The 21225-nt window shown below is 40.3% G+C and overlaps 1 protein-coding gene across 1 annotated transcript in view; it reads left to right on the forward strand.

Annotated features, from left to right (window-relative positions):
- The window catches only part of ATP13A5 (ATPase 13A5), a 131212-nt gene that overhangs the window by 24015 nt on the left and 85972 nt on the right, over nt 1-21225 (forward strand). The window contains exons 6-9 of the mRNA XM_064280571.1: nt 2102-2171; nt 4778-4912; nt 19303-19375; nt 20493-20621. Coding sequence (XP_064136641.1) covers nt 2102-2171; nt 4778-4912; nt 19303-19375; nt 20493-20621 — 407 coding nt within the window. The remainder of the gene's footprint in view (nt 1-2101; nt 2172-4777; nt 4913-19302; nt 19376-20492; nt 20622-21225) is intronic.

The following is a 21225-nucleotide window of genomic DNA, read 5'->3' on the forward strand; positions in this document are numbered from 1 at the left end:
CCTCAAAAAATGGGGCATTAAATCCTGCAAGCACCCCCTTTCCCCAAGGCTATCTGGAAATATGCTCTTTAGGAAATGAAAGAAACGGGCAGGTCACAGATGAGGAATAACGTGAAGACAGTTTTTATTTGTATTTGCATTTGTAAAATGGAGCTTTTTTGCATACATGTTGTTAAAGTACAGAGGAAGGTTCAAGCAGTGCTAAAAAAGAGATTTTCCCCCAGAAAGCAGTGTCTAACACATGTCAATCTTGTTTTTTTTTTAAGGGGAGGGCTCCAACCCACTCATTATACTACTTAAAAAAACAAAACAAAAACCATTCCCGTCAAGTCAATTTCAACACATAATGACCCTATAAGACAGAGTAGAACTGCCCCATAGGGTTTCCAAGGACTCAAACTGTTGACCTTTTGGTTAGCAGTCATAGTTCTTAACCGCTGCGCCTACACCCAAATCTCAGGAGTTGGGTGCCATAGTCTATGGATCCATAAATATCTTAGGTCTCCTTCCCTTTATGAGGCTGGGTGAGGTGTTGAGTGGCAGAATCAACAGGAAACTTCTTCAAGCTTTATACATCTGCTCACTAAAAATTCCAAATTCCTGGAAGTGGGTCATGCCTAAATCCCCTGGCTTGGCATTAACTATCTGGAAAATTAACATGTCTCCCTCCATTTCAGGGACCCATATTTTTTTATGGAAGCTGATCGGAGTGGAAACAGTGGGTAAAAATTGAGGGGGTTATGTTAGTTTGAAAAAGCTGATCAGCATGCTTCTCCTGCTTTCTTGAGAAACCCCACTCTTGTCTTCACCATCTGGAATTGAAAGGGCTTCACACGCAACACACCCCCAGCAATTATTTCGTGAATAAATTGATAGATTTTGAACTTCAGTTTTCACTACAACAGAGATGGTGATATGAAAACTCATAAGGATGGTGTGACTGTCATCTGTGCTTACAAGTTATGTTATCATGACTGTAGGGTCGCTATGAGTCGGAATCGACTCGACAGCACTGGATTTGGTTTGGTTTAATGCTAGATGGGAAACCCTGGTGGCATAGTGGTTAAGTGCTACGGCTGCTAACCAAAAGGTTGGCAGTTTGAATCCACCAGATGCTCCTTGGAAACTCTATACGGCAGTTCTACTCTGGCCTACAAGGTCGCTATGAGTCAGAATCAACTAGTCGGCAGTGGGTTGGTTGTTGTGGGCTGAATGTTAGATGGGAAACCCTGGTGGCCTAGTAGTCAAGTACTGTGGCTGCTAACCAAAAGGTTGGCAGTTCAAATTCACCAGGCACTCTTTGGAAACTCTCTGGAACAGTTCTACTCTGTTGCTATAGGGTCACTATGAGTCGGAATCGACTCTACGGCAATGGGTCAGGTCGGTGTTAGACGTGTGCACCTTTAGCCAAACACTTGACCATGCTGAATAACCTCTCCCACTGATAAAATGGGGACAATAGCCCTTTCCTTTGGATTATTCTGAGGATTAAATGAGAGAATCTTTTTTTGTAAGAACTTTGTAAATTTTAAAATACTATAAAAATATGAGGACTTCTTAAGATAGTGTACACGTCTGGATTTACCAGGCATTAGCCATCTAGACTATATATTATCTTCTATTTCATTGGCTTGTTTCCATGTATTGATTCAGTTCATTTACTAAGGGCCTCTCCTAGGTACTGGAGATGCCAAGACAACATAGACATGGTCTCTAACATCAAGAGCAATCTAGAATGCCTGAGAAGCCTACCAACATTTTCATATACGTATCTTTTTAGATGCTCTTAGAGTATAATCTAATTATCTTCTTAAAAATTCATCTCAAAATGACTTGTCAACTTCACTTTGACTCCTTGAGTTATCCTGTACTTAAGAAATTCTTTTAACCAGAAAAACAACTTTTTCTAGCAAGCACTGACTTTCATTTTAAAAAAGTGTTAGTAGCTTAAGATTCTGCTTCAAATGTATTTACTATTACTTTTTAATTGAAGCCGCAAGACACCTAAAGGGTAGAGAAAAGACTTCTGGTTAGTTTGGCCTGTACTCACTTATGAGTGAGCTTGTAGGTGTGGCACTAATGGATGACCAATCTCCTACAGAAGACTAGTCTGTGGACCCAATGCCATTGAGGTTGAAATCCAGCCCATATGGAAGCTGCTTGTTAAACAGGTAACCATTTTCTTTCCTTTCTGACAAAAATAATCCCTTCTCCTTACTTTTTATTTCTTGAATATCAGGGGAATCTAAAGCAGCCCACAAATACTTCATGGGAATGAAACCTGTGTTTCCTGCAGCCTCCATCTGTTTCTCCTCTCCTTGACTGTGATCTCTGCTTTTCCTGGTTTCCTGTCTACTGAAGCGTATCAATTTTATTTCAATGAATATATATATATATATTTTATATATTGTTTTTATTCTAGGATATCCAACTGGCCCTTTTCAATAACCACTTGTTTTAAATTCAAATCCTCTTTAAAATCCTTTCCCAAGGTGAAGGACGGAGTCCTGTTTCATAATCTCCTGTTCGTTTATTTTGTTTAGCTCTCTGAAGTTTTTGGTGGTAACTGTGGTGATAGGGGTTGGGCCATGTTATTACTTCTATAATCTTCTGGAGAACTTTAAATTTAGTTATTGTGCTCTTTTTTCATCTTGCTCTGTTAATTCCGTCTTCTCAGGTGTGATATCTCCCTTAGTTACAATGTTCTCCTTGTGTTTTAAAGGGCCCTCCCCCCCATAAATTTACCTTAAATAGGACTTTTTCTCCCATCCTATTCCCTGTTTTCCTGTGCTCATTCACTCCCCCTCTTTGCCGTCTCTGCATCTGCCTCCCGCTGGCCCCCGTGGTGTCCCCGATTCAGAACCAGAACCTGTTTTGGATGTGTGGGCTCTTGTCCCTCTGGAGTGGTCCATTTGCAGGCCCTGACCTAGCTTAGGGTTTGGTCCAGCCCCCAATTGCACCATGAACTCAGTTCTCTTCCATTCCACGCTCCACCAGTGAACCACTTGTGAATTTTCTCAGCCTCTACTCAGGAGCAGGGAAGCCTGCCATGATTCCCACTTTGCACAGAAGTCTGGGTTCTGTCCCCTGCCATGTGTGGGCCACTTTCTATCTCCATTCTCCATAGAATTGGATCCCTGGTGTCACCTTCTAGTCCTTATCTGGAGCTCCATAGGCTTATGTTAGTCTCTACTCAGTGCTGTGTGTTTCTATGTTACTTCTAATCCATGAAGATGGTTTTTGAGTATGAGCATATATTTTCCATATTATTGTTTTATATCTACCATTGCTCTGCATTTGGAGCAGAGAAGAGGCTGCCATTTTAACTTCTTATTCAAGTACATTTTCAAGTTTCGAAAGATTCTCCCAGGTGTCAATTTGTTTTATTTTGGAAGGAGCATTATATTTTCTAGCACTTATTTACTAGGCCTTTAGGAGAAAAAAAACAAATAAAACTACTTCTTCATATTTGATTTCAAAATAACCTTGACTAAGGGAACTAAATTAATTATGATGGTGTTGTTTCTTCTACAAGAAGTATTTATCAATTTTCTATGGGTTCATATAAACTCAAATCGTACGATCATTGCTGCATAATCTACAATTAGAGCATCTTATGCCAAGCAAACAGAAGAGCTATAATTTGTAAGTAAAGCGTGTGATGATGGAAATAACAAGAAACATTAAGGAACAAGATTTTTTTATGTGCAAAGTATATCTGAGAGTTTAAGAAACCCTTAAGATGATGTCCATTCATTTTCGTTAATATATTACAGAATTACAGAAAGTAAAGCTAAGAAAGGAGCCCTGGTGGCACAGTGGTTAAGAGTTTGGCTGCTAACCAAAAGGTCAGCGGTTCAAAAGGAACGATGTTGACTTTAGCCATTATTTTATCTAACTCATAATCATAGAGGGCACTTCCTTGAGAATAAAACCCTTGCTTTGCTCAGATGGGCTCTTAAATTCATGCTAAGCGTGTACATCACAAGACCGTTCTCTAGCTTCTGTGGGTTTGCCCTCTTTACTATAATTATTAATAATGGAGTCAGCAGCTCTTAAATGGGGAAAGTTGAGGGAATCTAAAAAGTTGAAGATATTCTCAAGAAACCAAAAAATGCATGCGTGGATGACCAGGGTTGGAGCTAAGAATACAGTCTGCCCACAATTTTTACTGCAGCCTTCCTTGCTCAAGACATTTATTTCACTTTGGTATCTCTCCATGTTCAAGGGAAGGGCCACGCTGCCCTGACTGACTCACAGAGGAGCTTGCTATAAGACCTGGGACAGGAAGAATATGTTATTTTTAAATGACCTGATGAAAGTAGAATTTTTCATTTTCATTGCACAACTTGATTAAATTGGCAGTGTGTGATTACATGCCAAAAGAAGCCTACAATTAAATTCTTCTAAATTGACCAAAAAAAAAGACTAAATCACATTTCTCCCCAATTCTGGGTGAATCACTTTAAAAAGATAAATTGTGGGAATTTTGTTATTGATAAAATACTTTTTTTAATCCAAAGCACCTAAAAATTATCAATTTGTGGGCATGGCTCTGAGTGTTTAAAATAAGTTTGCTTCCACCTTATCACATTCTTTGGGCTTGACATTGTCTCCAACCAAATTAATGGAGTTCTAGGTGAATTTCTTAAATATAAGAGGTTATTTTATATTGTAAAAAATGAGAAAAACACTGACGCTCTATAAAGAAATGACATCATCTTAACTGCTACTTAGGTTCATACAAGTAACTCAAATGCAATTTTTGTATCTGCAGGTCTTAAATCCATTCTATGTGTTCCAAGCCTTTACCCTAACTTTGTGGCTGTCTCAAGGTTACATAGAGTACTCGGTGGCCGTCATCATCTTGTCTGTTATCTCTATTATCTTAAGTGTGTACGATTTGAGACAGGTAAGATTTGAAATCACTGTTGGATTTTATTTAGCTTCTGGCTGCACAAGAAGCAAAACCTAGGAAAATTTCCACTAAAAGCAATGATCTCCTTTGTCAAACTTGAGTCACATCAAAGCCAACAGCGAGGGCTTACTAAATGTGAACTCTCAGGAGGGGGGCTTTAGGAATAACAGGTCAATTTCAATGTCTTTTCAAACTCTGGTTATTGACTGAAGGTTGCATTGAATACTGTGTTTAGAAAGACTCTGAAACTGTGCCTGAGTGTGATGGGAAAGAATATGATGGATTAATAATGCCAACCAGGGGGTTCGGAGGATGGAGGAACACCATCCCAACCCTGTGTATTAGTCAAGACTTCTTCCATTTGCATTAGCAGAAATCCAACTAGACCAAAGCAGAGCAACTAATATGAGAAAATTCATGGTTGTTTTTACTTTGAACATGGCTGGATCCAAGTTCTCAAACTATCATTAGCAACCTGTCTCCCTATCTCTTAACTTTGCTTTACAGCAGTGTTACCTAAAGTACGGTTTGTTGGCCAGTGCTAGTCTGAGAAGTATCTGTCTGCAATAACATAAGTACTAAAGAACTTAAGAGTAAACTTTTAGAAATGTTTGTAGCAATTTGACACTGCCAGGACATCCAAGGTGTGATCACTTTTCTAGTAATTATGGTTTGAGAAATAATATTTATTGTGTGTGGTCTTCATGCTCTCTGTGGTGGCAAAGATGGCCACAGCAGTCTCAGGTATACATTCTCTTCAGTGCCCATGATCTCAGATGAAAAGAGAGATCCTCTCTATATCAGTGTCCATATCAATATGCCCCAAAGGACCAGCTGGTTGGGCCAACAGGGAGGTGGCAGTGCCCATGTGTTCTCTTATGCCTCAAAACCCCTTTGAGTTCATTTAACTCAGTACTTTAATCCATGTTATTTCACGTTGCAAGATATGCTATTTTCCCTTGTTTCGAAGTGTTCTGAACATTGTGGGCTCCAATTTAGTTTTTGCTAGATGATGTAAAAAAAAAAAAAAGATTTTTATCAGCTGCTACAGTCTGAAATTGATCAAACATGCAATCAAGATGTGTCGATAATTAATGGCGATTGGAATACAAAAGTTGGAAACAAAGAAGGACCAGTAGTTGAAAAATATGGCCTTGGTGATAGGAACAATGCCGGAGATCGAATGATAGAATTTTGCAAGACCAACGACTTCTTCATTGCAAATACCTACTTTCACCAACATAAACGGTGACTATACACATGGACCTCGCCAGATGGAACACACAGAAATCAAATTGACTACATCAGTGGAAAGAGACAATGGAAAAGCTCAATATCATCAGTCAGAACAAGGCCAGAGGCCGACTGTGGAACAGACCATCAATTGCTCATATGCAAGTTCAAGCTGAAACTGAAAAAAACCAGAGCAAGTCCACGAGAGCCAAAATATGACCTTGAGTATATCCCACCTGAATTTAGAGACCATCTGAAGAATAGATTTGATGCATTCAACACTAGTGACTGAAGACGAGACGAGCTGTGGAATGACATCAAGGACATCATCCATGAAGAAAGCAAGAGGTCACTGAAAAGACAGGAAAGAAAGAAAGACCAAGATGGTTGTCAGAGGAGACTCTGAAACTTGCTCTTGAGCGTCAAGCAGCTAAAGCAAAAGGAAGAATTCATGAAGTAAAAGAACTGAACAAAAGATTTCAAAGGGCCTCTCGAGAACACAAAGTAAAGTATTATAATGACATGTGCAAAGAGCTGGAGATGGAAAACCAAAAGAGAAGAACACACTTGGCGTTTCTCGAGCTGAAAGAACTGAAGAAAAAATTCAAGCCTCGAGTTGCAATAGTGAAGGATTCCATGGGGAAAATATTAAACGATGCAGGAAGCATCAAAAGAAGATGGAAGGAATACACAGAGTCATTACACCAAAAAGAATTAGTCGATATTCAACCATTTCAGGAGGTGGCATATGATCAGGAGCCGACGGTACTGAAGGAAGAAGTCCAAGCTGCTCTGAAGACATGGGTGAAAAACAAGGCTCCAGGAATTGATGGAATATCAATTGAGATTTTTCAACAAACTGATGCAGTGCTGGAGGTGCTCACTCATCTATGCCAAGAAATATGGAAGACAGCTACCTGGCCAACTGACTGGAAGAGATCCATATTTATGCCTATTCCCAAGAAAGGTGATCCAACTGAATGTGGAAATTATAGGACAATATCATCAATATCACATGCAAGCAAAATTTTGCTGAAGATCATTCAAAAGTGGCTGCAGCAGTATATTGACAGGGAACTGCCAGAAATTCAGGCTGGTTTCAGAAGAGGATGTGGAACCGGGGATATCTTTGCTGATGTCAGATGGATCCTGGCTGAAAGCAGAGACTACCAGAAGGATGTTTACCTGTGTTTCATTGACTATGCAAAGGCATTCGACTGTGTGGATCATAGCAAACTATGGATAACAGTGCTAAGAATGGAAATTCCAGAACACTTAATTGTGCTCATGAGGAACCTTTACATAGATCAAGAGGCAGTTGTTGGGACAGAACAAGGGAATACTGATTGGTTCAAAGTCAGGAAAAATGTGCGTCACGGTTGTATTCTTTCACCATACCTATTTAATCTGTATGCTGAACAAATAATCCGAGAAGCTGGACTATATGAAGAAGAATGGGGCATCAGGATTGGAGGAAGACTCGTTAACAACCTGCGTTATGCAGATGACACAACCTTGCTTGCTGAAAGTAAAGAGGACTTGAAGCACTTACTAATGAAGATCAAAGACCACACACAGCCTTCAGTATGGATTACACCTCAACATAAAGAAAACAAAAATCCTGACAACTGGACCAATGAGCAATATCATGATAAATGGAGAAAAAATTGAAGTTGTCAAGGATTTCATTTTACTTGGATCCACAATCAACACTTATGGAAGCAGCAGTCAAGAAATCAAAAGACTCATTGCATTGGGTAAATCTGCCACAAAGGACCTCTTCAAGGTATTGAAGAGCAAAGACATCACCTTGAAGACTAAGGTGCGCCTGACCCAAGCCATGATATTTTCAATCACATCATATGCATGTGAAAGCTGGACAATGAATAAGCAAGACTGAAGAAGAGTTAATGCCTTTGAATTGTGGTGCTGGCGAAGAATATTGAATATACCATAGACTGCCAAAAGAACAAACAAATCTGTCCTGGAAGAAATGTGGCCAGAATGCTCCTTAGAGGCAAGGATGACGAGACTGTATCTTACATATTTTGGACGTGTCGTCAGAAGGGATTACTCCCAGGAGAAGGACATCATGCTTGGCAGAGTACAGGGTCAGCGGAAAAGAGGAAGACCCTCAACGAGGTGGATTGACACAGTGGCTGCGACGCAATGAGCTCAAGAATAACAACGATTGTAAGGATGGCTCACGAGCGGGCAGTGTTTCGTTTTGTTGTGCATAGGGCCGCTATGAGTCGGAACTGACTCGACGGCACCTAACAACAACACAGGGACAGATGATCCATCTATTTTCCATGCAAGCACAGCATTGATTAGTACTTGGTTTTAAGACCTTCATACTTCCCTTCAGTCCTCAAGCCCCTCTTAGGCAGCCCTGCTAATTCCTAGACTCCTTTGTAATGCAAACTTTTCTATTGGTGATAGTAATTCATAGTCCATAATCTTTCCCCCCTCCTTCCATCATTGTTCATCTTCTAGCCATTTAAAATGTTTCTCTTTTGCCAGTCTTATAAAAAAAAAAACACGTTCTGAAATAGAATTTAGCTGAGTATTACTTATGTCACAGCTTGCCAAAGTCCCTGCTCTTTAGAAAATGTTCTGCAACTTTGCTTAAGATTCATCAGACTGAATCATGAAGCAACCCCAAAAGAATGTCTCACTCCATTTGTTGTATATTTTGAAAAGTTGGCTTGTAGAATTAGCTTTTTAGATTCTGGGAATGATGCCCATTGTGTCAGCCTGAAACTCTATTGAATTGTTGAAACCATCTAGTTTCAAACCTCTTCATTCTTCTAGAAGAGGAAACTAATATATGGGAAGGTTATTCAAGGTCATAAAGTGGGTTCCTGACACAGACAGGACTCACAGTTCCTCATAAAATGAAATTTTACTGCATACGCAATGCTGTCTTAGCATACAGCCCTTTCCAAGGTACCACCATAGATGAGGATGAAAATGAAACATACCTGTCAGGGAATAGATGATTCTGGGTATCAGCATAGTAAAATCTGGGTACATGTCAGTAAGGTAGACATGGGGTATGTAATACAAATCTAACTGAAAGAGGCCTTTAATTCCTAATTTATTTCAGTCATTCAATGAATATTATTTCTAATATTGACCTTTTTTTATTGTACTTTAGATGAAGGTTTACAGAGAAAATTAGTTTCTCATTAAACAACTAATACACATACTGTTTTGTGGCATTGGTTGTCAACCCACCATATGTTAACACTCTCCCCTTTTTGACCTTGTATTCCCATTATCATCTTTTCTGTCCCTGCCTGCCTTCTCATCCTTGCCCCTGGGCTGGTGTGCCCATTTAGTCTCCTTTTGTTTTGTGGGCCTGTCTAATCTTTGCCTGAAGGGTGAACCTCAGGAGTGACTTCATTACTGAGCTAAAAGAGTGTCTGGGGGCCATACTCTCGGGGTTTCTCCAGCATCTGTCAGACCAGGAAATCTGGCCTTTTTTTTCATGTGTGTGTGAGTTAGAATTTTGTTTTACATTTTTCTCCAGCTCTGTATGGGACCCTATATTGTGATCCCTGTTAGAGCAGTCAGGCACCATTTAGTTGTGCTAGACTCAGTCTGGTGGAGGCTGTGGTTCTTGTGACCCATTAGTCCTTTGGACTAGTTTTGCCCTTGTGTCTTTGGTTTTCTTCATTCTCCTTTGCTCCAGTTGGGGTGAGACCAGTGTAGTATCTTAGATGGCTGCTCACAAGCTTTTAAGACCCCAATTGCTACTCACCAAAGTAGAGTGTAGAACATTTTCTTTATAAACTATGTTATGCCAATTGAGCTAGATGTTCCCTGTGACCATGGTCCCCAGCCCTCAGCCCAGTAATTTCACTAATATTGGCTTTTTATATGGTTTTACCTAAACCAAAAAAAAAAAAAACAAACCAGTAGTGATAGATTCTGACTCATTGCAACACTATAGGACAGAGTGGAACTGCCCCTACAGGGTTTCCAAGAGCCGCTGGTGGATTCCAACTGCCAAGCTTTTTGTTAGCAGCCAAGCTCTTAACCACTGTGCCACCAGGGCTCCTTTGCACGGTTGTAGATCATGCAAATTTTGAGTTTTGAAGAGTTTAAAGAGAAATGAGAGAAAGGCAATATGTATTTATAGGGCCTGAAATCAGGCCCTAAAATTGAAAAGGTAGATGAATGGAAATACATCTGTTTAGAAAATAAGGACTAGAAGGGCTTTGGTTTTTTTTTGTTTGTTGGCTTATTTGCTTTTGCTTTTTATTCATGAGTGTCTGAGTGCACATTTAAAAACATTTCTTCATGAACTAATTTAAATCATAAAAATATTAACAGTAGCTAGCAAACTTCCTTTGATGGTGGCAATTTCTTTCTGTTTGGCTGCCAAGTAAAGGTGAAGAACTCTGTCCTCCTGGTGAACTGTAGGCACCTAAACAAAAGCATTAAAACAGACACCAGGGCAGTAAAGGATCTGATACATTTTGCCCTACTGCAGTAGGAAACAGATAGTAGTGTCCCTAATTCTGTGCTAGTTATCTAGCATTGCTACAACAGAAATACCACTAGTGAATGGCTTTAACAAACAGAAATTTATTATCTCACAGTCTAGGAGGCTAGAAGTCCAAATTCAGGGTGCCAGCTCCCGGAGAAGGCTTTCTCTCTCTGTTGGCTCTGGGGTAAGGTCCTTGTCATCAAGCTTCTCCTGGGTCTAGGGTTTCTCAGCTCAGGGGCCCCAAATCCAAAAGATGTGTTGCACTCCAAGCTCTTCTTTCTTGGTGATAGAGGGTCCCTGAGAACTAAATTATAACATAGGGCTGGAGAGTTTACATACTTGTGAGGTAGGACAGTGAAGGTGTATTCCTGGCCTTGCTAGCTGAAGGCAAATGGCATCTGGTATTCCTTTATCATTTGATAAAGTCCCCAAATAGAATTTCTAGTTTCTGGATTTTGAGAAATCTTTGTTTTAAATTACTCATAATTCTGACTCATAGTGAACCTATAGGACAGTGTAGAACTGCCCCACAGAGTTTCCAAGGAGCGCCTGGTGGATTTGAACTACCAATCGGAATCGACTCGATGGCAGTGGGTTAGTGGGTTGTTTTAAATAGAATATCTAATTTAATTCTTTAATTTTCATGTTTCTTTTTAATATGACCACCGTGCTATGTCTCCTTGGGTGACATTAGAGAAACTGAGAGCATTAACTTTAGAATTTGAATATTTAATTTTAAATCTTTCAGCCATTTTCCAGCTATTTGTCCACAAGCAATTCATTTTTAAAAAATTTTGTTTTCTAATTATAAAATTAGATTAATTAAGTTAATACAGTTAAATTAGCCATATTTCAAAAATTCTGGGAAAATAGAAAAAAAAATCCTATGATTGTAATATAATCAACACCACGTAACATAAACAGTCTTCCTTGTTGTCTTGTGTTCATAACATTATTATAATGTTTTCACAATATTTCAGAGAGTGGATTCCTCATAATTTCCTTAGCCATTGTCATATTTACATTGCTGCTATGTAATCAGTTACGCGTGGTGATTAAAAGCATGCACTTTGAATCAGGCTGACAGGCATTCATTCAGTCAATAAAGATTTATTGAACGCATATTGTGTTCAGAGCGCCTTGCTAGGCATCGAAAATACGTGTAAGCCACTCATTAGCTATCTGGCTTAAGTCAAGCACCAGCAAATAGAGTCCCTCTCCCTATGAGCACTGGGAAGATACCTATTACACAATCACTCAAATATGTAATTACAAATCATGTAAGTATTCTGAGGTAAAATACTATGAGCCTTTTGATGAAGAGAGCTTATCTAATCAAGGTTTAAATTTCCTTCTTACCACTATTTGTGTTACTTGGTACTTCAATCATTAGCTACCTCATCTGTAACATGTACACTGTATATACTAAACCTATTTCCTTACTTGTTCTGTGTGTGTGTGTTTTGGGGGTCCAACGTTACAGATGAAAGGATTAAATGATACAATGACTTTGAAGCACCTATAAACCTGGAGCCTTGGAGGTGCAGTGGTGAAGTGCTCAGCTGCTAACTGAAAGGTCGATGGTTGGAACCACCAGCTGCTCCATTGGAGAAAGATGTGGCAGTTTGCTTTGGTAAAGATTAAAAGAAATACAGTCTTGGAAATCCTATGGGGCAGTTCTACTCTGTCTTAGAGCGTAGCTGTGAATCATGATGGACTCAACGGCAATGGGTTTTTATATATCTGGCACATAGCAGGCACTCATCAAATGCTAGTTCTTGTTATTGTTGATGTTGCTATTGCTATTTTTATTATTATTTCTGCAGTGGGAAAAGTGGGTGGTGGAAAGATGGGAGGGTTCACAGATGTCGAAAGGAGGATCCTTAGAACTTGAATAAGGAAGTGACTTGGGAACAGCCGCTGGAAGTGTTCCTAACCGCATTGACTCACTGCATGACTCTGGGGACTGTAAACTCCTCCCGTGAGACTCAGGAGAAGGTTGCAGAAAAATTAGACTTGATTCTACACTCCACATTTCTGTGTTTCTGCAAGAGAATTACCTGAACTTCTTGTTTAAAGTGCAGATTCCTGAGCTCCTGACCTACTGAATCAACATAAAACAAAAAAAGCAAACCTGTTGCCATCAAGTCAATTCCAACTCAAAGTGACCTTGTAGGACAGAGTAGAACTGTCCCATAGGGTTTCCAAGGAGCAGCTGGTGGATTCAAACTGCCGACCTTCTGGTTAGCAGCCAAGCTCTCAACCATGGAACGTGGGTTTTTAAGCATCTCTTCAGAGATGATTGTTATGCATAGGCTTACGAGCTGTTGTCAGGGGGGAATCCACAAAAGGGTAAATCTAAACGTTAAGATCCCAAATAAACACATGTATTTATTTATTCGTGTCATCATCAGCTGAGCATATTTTTTCCACTTTTTTCGTCTTTTAGATGTGCATACAGATACAAGTTTATATATAACAACAACACAACAACAAAAACCTGTTGCTGTTGAGTCTATTCTGACTCATAGGGACCCTATAAGACAGGGTAGAACTGCCCTATACAGTTTCCAAGGAGCTCCTGGTGGATTTGAACTGCCAACCTTTTGGTTAGCAGCTGTAGCTCTTAACCACTACGCCACTGAGTTTTCCACAAGTTTATATAGAGATGTATTTATGAATTTGTTTTACTAAAATAGGATCTTACTATACGCATTAATCTGGAACTTGCATTTCTTACTGTGTAATATATACAATGACCATCTTGTAAGTAAATAAATAATTCTAGATCGTGTCTAAAATAAATAGTATGATATTCCATGGTGTATCATAATTTACTCAACCATTCTCTTATTTATGGACACTAAAGGTTTTCTGCCCCAATTTTTCTACTACAATGTTGCCTTAAATGTAACTACAGGATAGGTGTGTCCTTACATATAGGTGTGTCTTAGTCATCTAGTGCTGCCATAACAGAAATACCACAAGTGAATGGCTTTAACAGAGAGAAATTTATTTTCTCGCAGTCCAGAAGGTTACAAGTCCAAATTCAGGGTGTCGGCTCCAGGGGAAGGCTTTCTCTCTCTGTCGACTCAGGTGGAAGGTCCTTGTCCTCAGTCTTCCCCTGGTTGAGGAGCTTCTCAGACACAGGTACCCCATGTCCAAACGTGCTCTGCTCCTGGTGCTGCTTTCTTGGTGGTATGAGGTCCCCAGCTCTCTGTTTGCTTCCCTTTCCTTTTATCTCTTGAGAGATAAAAGGTGGTGCAGGCCACACCCCAGGGAAATTGCCTTTACCTTGGATCAGGGAGGTGACCTGAGTAAGGGTGGTGTTACAATCCCACCCTAATCTCCTCAAAATAAAATTACAATCACATAATGGAGGAAAACCTTACAATACTGGGAATCATGGCCTAACCGAGTTGATACACACATTTTTGGAAGGACACAATTCAATCCATGACAAGGTGCTTGCATTTTTTTTTTTTTTTTGCATAGCAACCAAAAGCCAAGTTGTTGAATCAAAGAATATATGTACCTTGAATATTAATAGATGATGATGTATTATTTTCCTAGAATGAAAAATTTCCTACTCCTGTCAGCAACCTATGAGAATACTCAAGTCTTCATCAGGATTCAGGATTATACATTAATATTTAATGTGCCTTGTTGTGGTTTTAATCTATATTTCCCTGAGGAGTAACCAAAAAACCAAACCTGTTGCTGTCGTTTTGATTCTGACTCATAGACACGTTTTCCTATATCTAATAAGGATTTTCAATTTTCTTTTCTATTAACTGCCTGTTTATAACCGTCATATATGTGTAAGAGTTTTATTTTTTAGTGTATCATTTGTTTCTTGACCTTGAGTTTTGCCAAACATTAAAAATTGTGCATAGTCAAATATGTTTATATTTTCCTTTCTTGCTTAGGAAGGCTCTCCTTCCAAAGCTAGGTATTCCCTTTTTTTTTTCCCACTTGTAATTTGCTTAATATTTATTTTAAAACCCATCTGGATTACGTGTGTATCAACTTAATGGGATTTGCAGATTCTGCAACTTAACAAAATCTCTAAATTCCTTTGTTCAAAATAGTGACTGATGTGGGAACTTCAGACTTGGTGGCAGTGTCGAAAGAGATTTCTTTAAAAAGAAGAAAAGGAATAAGAGGACAGACACTAATTCTACTAGCAGCTAGTATTTGTTAATAAAAGTTGATCTCACCCAACCCGTCAGGTGTATTGTAATGCTACACACACACAAAAATATTGTTGCTGTCCCGTTGATTCCAACTCATAGCAACCCTATAGGACAGAGTAGAACTGCCCAATAGGGTTTCCAAGGAGCAGCTGGTAGATTCAAACTGCTGACCTTTTGGTTAGCAGCCAAGCTCTTAACCACTGCACTACCAGGACTCTGTAACACTACCCAAAACAGGCCAATTTCCTAGGACTTCACCTTTGCAGTTTAAATCATAAGTCCTCAAAAATCAATATTGATACAGCACTTTACAGTTTGAAGTAGGCTTCCACATCCTTTATGTATGAGCTTGCCTGGGGCACGGCCAACTGTAAAATCATGTACATAGAATTGCTATATCCTGCCTTCACCCTAAGAGGAAGCGACAGAGGCAACTGGGCCAGTGAAGTGACTGCTACAGCTCGCCTGGTATATGCGGGCCTAGACCTTAGCCTCAGGTGTCCCGACTCTAGATCAAGTAGTAACACCATCTCATTGAGTAAATCTCACACTGACCAGCCAGCTTCCTTATGGCAGTGAATAATTGTGGGATCATTTTATAACAGAAAGCCAATTTGGGGAAGGGGTTTGGCAGGAATGAAAGGAGAATTTATTGCCATTTCCAAATCATCTTCTTCAGCTGCATTGAAGTTCATCGTTTTACTGAATTAAAGACTTAGCTGATCAAATGCATGCTTTTAAAAATTAGAAGACAGAGGTGTTGGCGGGAGTAGAATAAGATATTCCCGCATCTACTCTACCTCCAAATCATGCCCCACAGAGAGAGCTTACCCTACCTAAGCCAAGAGGCACCCCTGCTGCAGTTCTTTTCTAGCAAGTCTGATGCAGGTATTAGTGCAAATCTTGGTACGCAATTGTACTTACATTGAATTGAATTTGCACACTCCATTGCTGGGCTCCATGGGTGGCTGCTAGAAATAGCGCTGAGAGTATCTGGCCTATAGTGCTTTACCTTTTAGTCATCACTGAGCTGGGCTCAAGAGACACCTGAGTTAATGACCTCATTACTCATCCCTGGAGGCAATCCAGCCACAGCAGATACAGGGACTTGGAGCAACAGATGTGGAATAACAATATGCAAATTTGTCTTGGAAAGCCATCCTGGTCTCACTGAACAGGGACTGGAGAAACCAGAGGGAGCCTAATGAAAATCAGGCAGCGGGCTTCACAAGCTCGGCGAGCATCACCGCACTCGTCTTTTCCTAGCTGTTTGGTTGTCATGGAAACCTGGGTTTGTAGAGCTTCTGAGTACCATAGCTCCAAGAGGATGCTTACATTATCTTACTCCAGTGTTATTGGGAGAAGTAGAATCAGTGCGATTACATAAATATTTGTTGAGAACTTACTGTATGATAGCCATTTTCTCCTGAGAACTGCCTGACTAGCAGGAGAGACCTGACAGCTGTAATGTAACTTGATCAGTGCTATAACAGGGAAACACAGAGACCAGAACAATTCATTCTTCCTGGGGTTGCTAGGAACTTAGGGAGTTCAGGTAAGATTTGAGCAGGGCTTTGTGTGGAGGATTTTTTTTTTTTGTGTGTGTGTGTGGAGGATTAGCTAGGAGCTAGAAGAGTTTTTCTTAGAAGAGTTAGCTGGGAGAAAACTGGGGCAGATACTCTAGCGAATAGCTTGACAAAGGTGTGGAAGCATGGAAAGGCATAGCAGGTACACAGAATGCTAAATCTGATCAACGAATCCAGCTTCTTGGCATAATGAATTTTGAGAATTGCAGTCGAGTGGTATTAACTCATACTTCACCACTTGAAAGTGCGTCAATTATCTTCCTCTCGAGCTGGGCTGAAGTTATCGTTGCATTGACTACAAGAGTTTCCTAAGCCAGCAGAGAAATTAAAGAAATTTGTAATGAAGGATGTTTATTTTCTGAAAGGAAAAAAAAAAAAAACGATGTTCTCAAGCACTTTAGGAGAACATATTAATCATTAGAAAAGGTTTAGAGTCAAATGCACCTGGGCTTGATTGCCAATCTTACTACTGAACTAAGTATAAAATGTGGGCAAGTTACTTTAACACTTTAAAGCTTATGGTTTTTTATATATGTGCATTGGGGGCAATAACATTTATTTCAGAGGGTTATTTCGAGGATTAAAAAAGTCAAAATATCCTTGTGTCTACAACCGTGCCTGCTACATTGTTGTTGTTGTCGTTGAGTTGATTCCATCTCATGCGACCCTATGTGTGCGAGTAGAATTGCTCCATAAGGTTTTTGAGACTGTGACCTTTTGGAAACATCACCAGGCCTTTCTTCTGAGGTAGCTCTGAGTGGGTTCAAGCTGGCCAAGTTTGGCTAGTAGTCCAGCATGTAACCGTTTGTGCTCCCCGGGGACTGGTATGTAGTACCTGCTTAACGTTTTAAATTATTTTTTAAAACGATAAGTTTTGTGTACCTTGTCTATTTCTTCTATGAAGCCTGGGGGATTTTGAATACACCTTTCATATTCAAAATAAACCAGTATTGTACCATTTTAGAGCTTGAAACGATCCTGAAAATTATCTAATTCAATGTTATCTGTTTACAGAGGAAACAGCTAGCTCATAAGGTGAAACTTAAAACCATGGCTGGGTAGGAATCCCGACTGAATCTAGTGTTCTTGCCATAGAACCATGACCGACTTTCTCACTACTATCCATCATGGTGCAGTGGTTAAGAGACTGGCTGCTAATCAAAAGGTCAGCAATTCGAATCTACCAGCCACTCCTTGGAAACCCTATGTTCTACTCTGTCCTATAGGGTCACAATAAGTTGGAATTGACTCGGCAGCAATGGGTTTAGTTTTTTTTTTTGTTGTTGTTGTTGGTTTGATCCATTGGTAAAATGGAGGCCCCACAGGCAAACCTCTGGAAGTCCAGTGAGAGCAATGAATATGTACCCAACAGTAATGTCACTTCTTCCACTCAGCTGATCCAAATTATTGAAGTTTACATTTTCACGCAAAACTGAAGTAAATAATACATTTTTCTATACAAATATTAACACTGAATTCATTATGTTCTCTCAAGGGTAATGTTGCATAATTAATTGCATACAATACTTCTCTCAGCCTGGTGACGACAGAACAGATAAAAATAATTTACTCTGACTTCTAAAAAATAGTTTTATATTTGCATTAGGTTAAGCCATGTTTAAGTATTGTTTGCAGTATTGAAACCCTCTCCTACTTAGCGGCATCCAAGTAACTGACAGCCCCACAGAGAGGGAGAGCCTCACAGTGGTGCTGAGCATCTCTGTACGGATGGTGCCCCCAGTAGTCAGTGTGGGGAGCTGTGTGGGCAAACGCCCCCTCTCACTTCTGCCATTTTTTTCCCCTGAGATATCTTAGGAGATGCTGTCTCTATTTCTCTGGACTGCTTCCATTTCCTTCACTTTTCAGAGACATATCTCAAGATATTCTACCTTAAGTGCATCTTTCTGGTAAATGTACTCACACAACTGCTTTTCAAGTTGCCAACAACAAACTCCAGAAACATTTCTTTCTTATTCATCATTAATACTCATTGAACTCTTATTGTAGTATTGGGTACAATGCAAAGGACTTTATAAGAATTAACTAATTTACAGCTTAAAAAACCAAATCAGCTGCTGTTGAGTCAATTCTGACTCATAGTGACCCCACGGACAGAGTAGAACTGCCCCATATGGTTTCCAAGGAGTGGCTGGTGGATTCGAAATGTTGACCTTGGGGTAAGCAGCCAAGCTCTTAACCACTGCGCCACCAGGGCTCCTTTCAGTTAGTAGCCGAATGGAAATCATTTGTGCCACCCAGGAATCTAATTTGAAGCTTAAAACTAGACTACAATAGATACAGTTATTATCTCTACCTTCAGATGAGGAAAAGAGAATTAAAGAAGCTAAATAAATAAGTCATCGTTCAAAACAAGTAGCGTGACTCCAACTTGCAGTCTTATCCAATATGAAAAGCTATGAATCCACACAGGAAAGGATGGCTCTTCCACATACTATCAAAACGCAACCTACGATATTCACAGGTTCTTACAATAGGAAAGCCACTTACAGTTCTAAATCAGCTTTGTTGTTGACAGACAGGGAAAAAGGCTCACAGAGGGAAGTAACCAATCATGCATCTTCAAAAAGCGAAGCCTGGGTTCATTTGCTTATGTCCTTTGGGCAGCGGCTGTGGGTTGGTTTTCCTGGGAGTGAAATAGCATTAAACTAATAAGCAACCTTGCTGCTGCCAAGTATGGGGTTGGGTTGGACTGGGGCTGAGGGAGGGAAGTGGGAGCATGAAAAATGGAAGCTGAGTCCTTTGTCCAGAGCCAGTTTGCCTGCAACAGCAGACTTGGCATTTACTATTTTGAGATCATGTGTTTTTGTATATGAGCTATCTAATATTTCAACATTGACTTTAAATTGGTAGCAATCAGTTAAACTGCACAATCTCGTGGAGGATCACAACAAAGTCCAGGTTACGGTCAACGTAAAAGGTAAAGGTAAGTGATATGGTCTACCATCTTTCACAGCCTAATATTTGAGAGTGGAATCAGTTTCATTTGCCCTTGTTTATTAGTCAAGAAAAAGTCTTTTCTGACTGAACCCAGGGCTGAGACTAAGGCAAGCAAGGCAGGCACTTAATGGGCAAAATTTAGGGAGGCAAGGCTGTGCAAATGCTGACCCTGCCCTTGAAGGACCCCGAGAGTGAATGCCGTGTTCGATATTTGCACCCTAGGCACCTTGCTTGCCTCACCCTAGTCTCAGTCCTGATTGGACCATTTCTACCCAATTTCTGGGATGCTTCAAATTTCCTCTACCCTTCATGTTTCACTCATTTGAGTATAACTGTGTAAGCCTTAAAAAAAAAAAACCAAACCCGTTGCCGCCGTGTCAATTCCAACTCTTAGCTCTCCTTTTATTTGCCAACTAATGATCCCAAGAAAACCCTGGTGGTGTAGTGGTTAAGTGGTACAGATGCTAACCAAAATGTCAGCAGTTCGAATCCACCAGGTACCCCTTGGAACTCTATGGGGCAGTTCTACTCTGTCCTATTGGGTCGCTATGAGTCAGACTCGACTCGATGGCAACAGGTTAGGCTTGGTTTTGTTTAGCCATCCCAAGCAGTCCCTGCATCATACATTTCCAACGACCACCCAAAACCCAGGCCTGAATGGGGCTTTAAAGTGGCTGGCTGGACATGGGATTTGCTCTGAGTTAGCCTGGGGTGGGATGGCCAAGGCTTTCTGCAAGGAATGAGGAGCTGCTCCCCAGGGCCACCGGAGTGCACCACAAGGAGCCAGTAACCTAGTCAAAGAGAATTAGTGAAAGCAAAGGGGCACCTTTCATCAACTTCCTCAAGTAGCCTCCATGGGCAAAGCGCTGCACCAGATACGAGGATCAAGGCAGAATCTTGTTATTGAGATAATCCTTTGCTATACTCGAGGAATCTGTTTCTTAATCCTGGTTTTCTTGGAATTTGCAACTGGGTGGAGAGACACTTACGCAGAGGAGAGGTGGGGTAAACTTGGCCAACAGTTGATGAGAGTTCTCAGTCACCTTCTTTCCCAGTAAAAATGGAAAAGATCAGGTACTCATGGAAACTTTGTTGCTGTGTAGGTTTACAAGAGCTGGAATCCTGTCACTTGGTTCCCGGAGACGTTCTTATTCTTCCAGGAAAATTGTCATTGCCCTGTGATGCAGTTTTGATTAATGGAAACTGTGTGGTGAATGAAGGCATGCTCACAGGTAAGCCCTTGTGACAGAGCTTCCTCTTCCCTGTCTAACACTCAGGGCAAGTGTTCAAAAATCAGATCAATATATAAAACCCATTGCCATCGAGTCGATTCTGACTCATAGTGACCCTATAGGACAGAGTAGAACCTCCCCATAAGGCTTCCAAGGAGTGTCTGGTGGATTCAAACTGCTTACCTTTTGGTCTTAACCACTGAACCACCAGGGCTCCAGGTCAACATATAATTACCAGCTTGATACCAGGCCCCTCGTTAAGAACACTGAGAAATAGATAAGTGAGACACCCAGCCTTTCCATTCAAATGAACACAAAATGTACACAAAGAGGAGAAGTTTAACACTGTGAAATTTAATCCAAAATAAATATGAAACTAGAAGAAATGCCTAGTACAACACCGGCTTAATTGCCAGAGAGGCAGACTGATGAGTGCTTTGGGTACAGAAAAAGGTGAGAGCTTTATGCTGTTTGTAAATATGAGAATGGCTTATGCACATATCCAAACAAAACACAACCTAAAAGATCACCAACTCCTTCAATGAGAAGGGCTAGAGATTTTATCCAGCCCTGCACCACATAGATGGGAACCTGAGCTTCCCTG

The sequence above is a fragment of the Loxodonta africana genome, chromosome 1 (genome assembly GCF_030014295.1).
Source record: "Loxodonta africana isolate mLoxAfr1 chromosome 1, mLoxAfr1.hap2, whole genome shotgun sequence".
Classification (NCBI taxonomy): domain Eukaryota; kingdom Metazoa; phylum Chordata; class Mammalia; order Proboscidea; family Elephantidae; genus Loxodonta; species Loxodonta africana.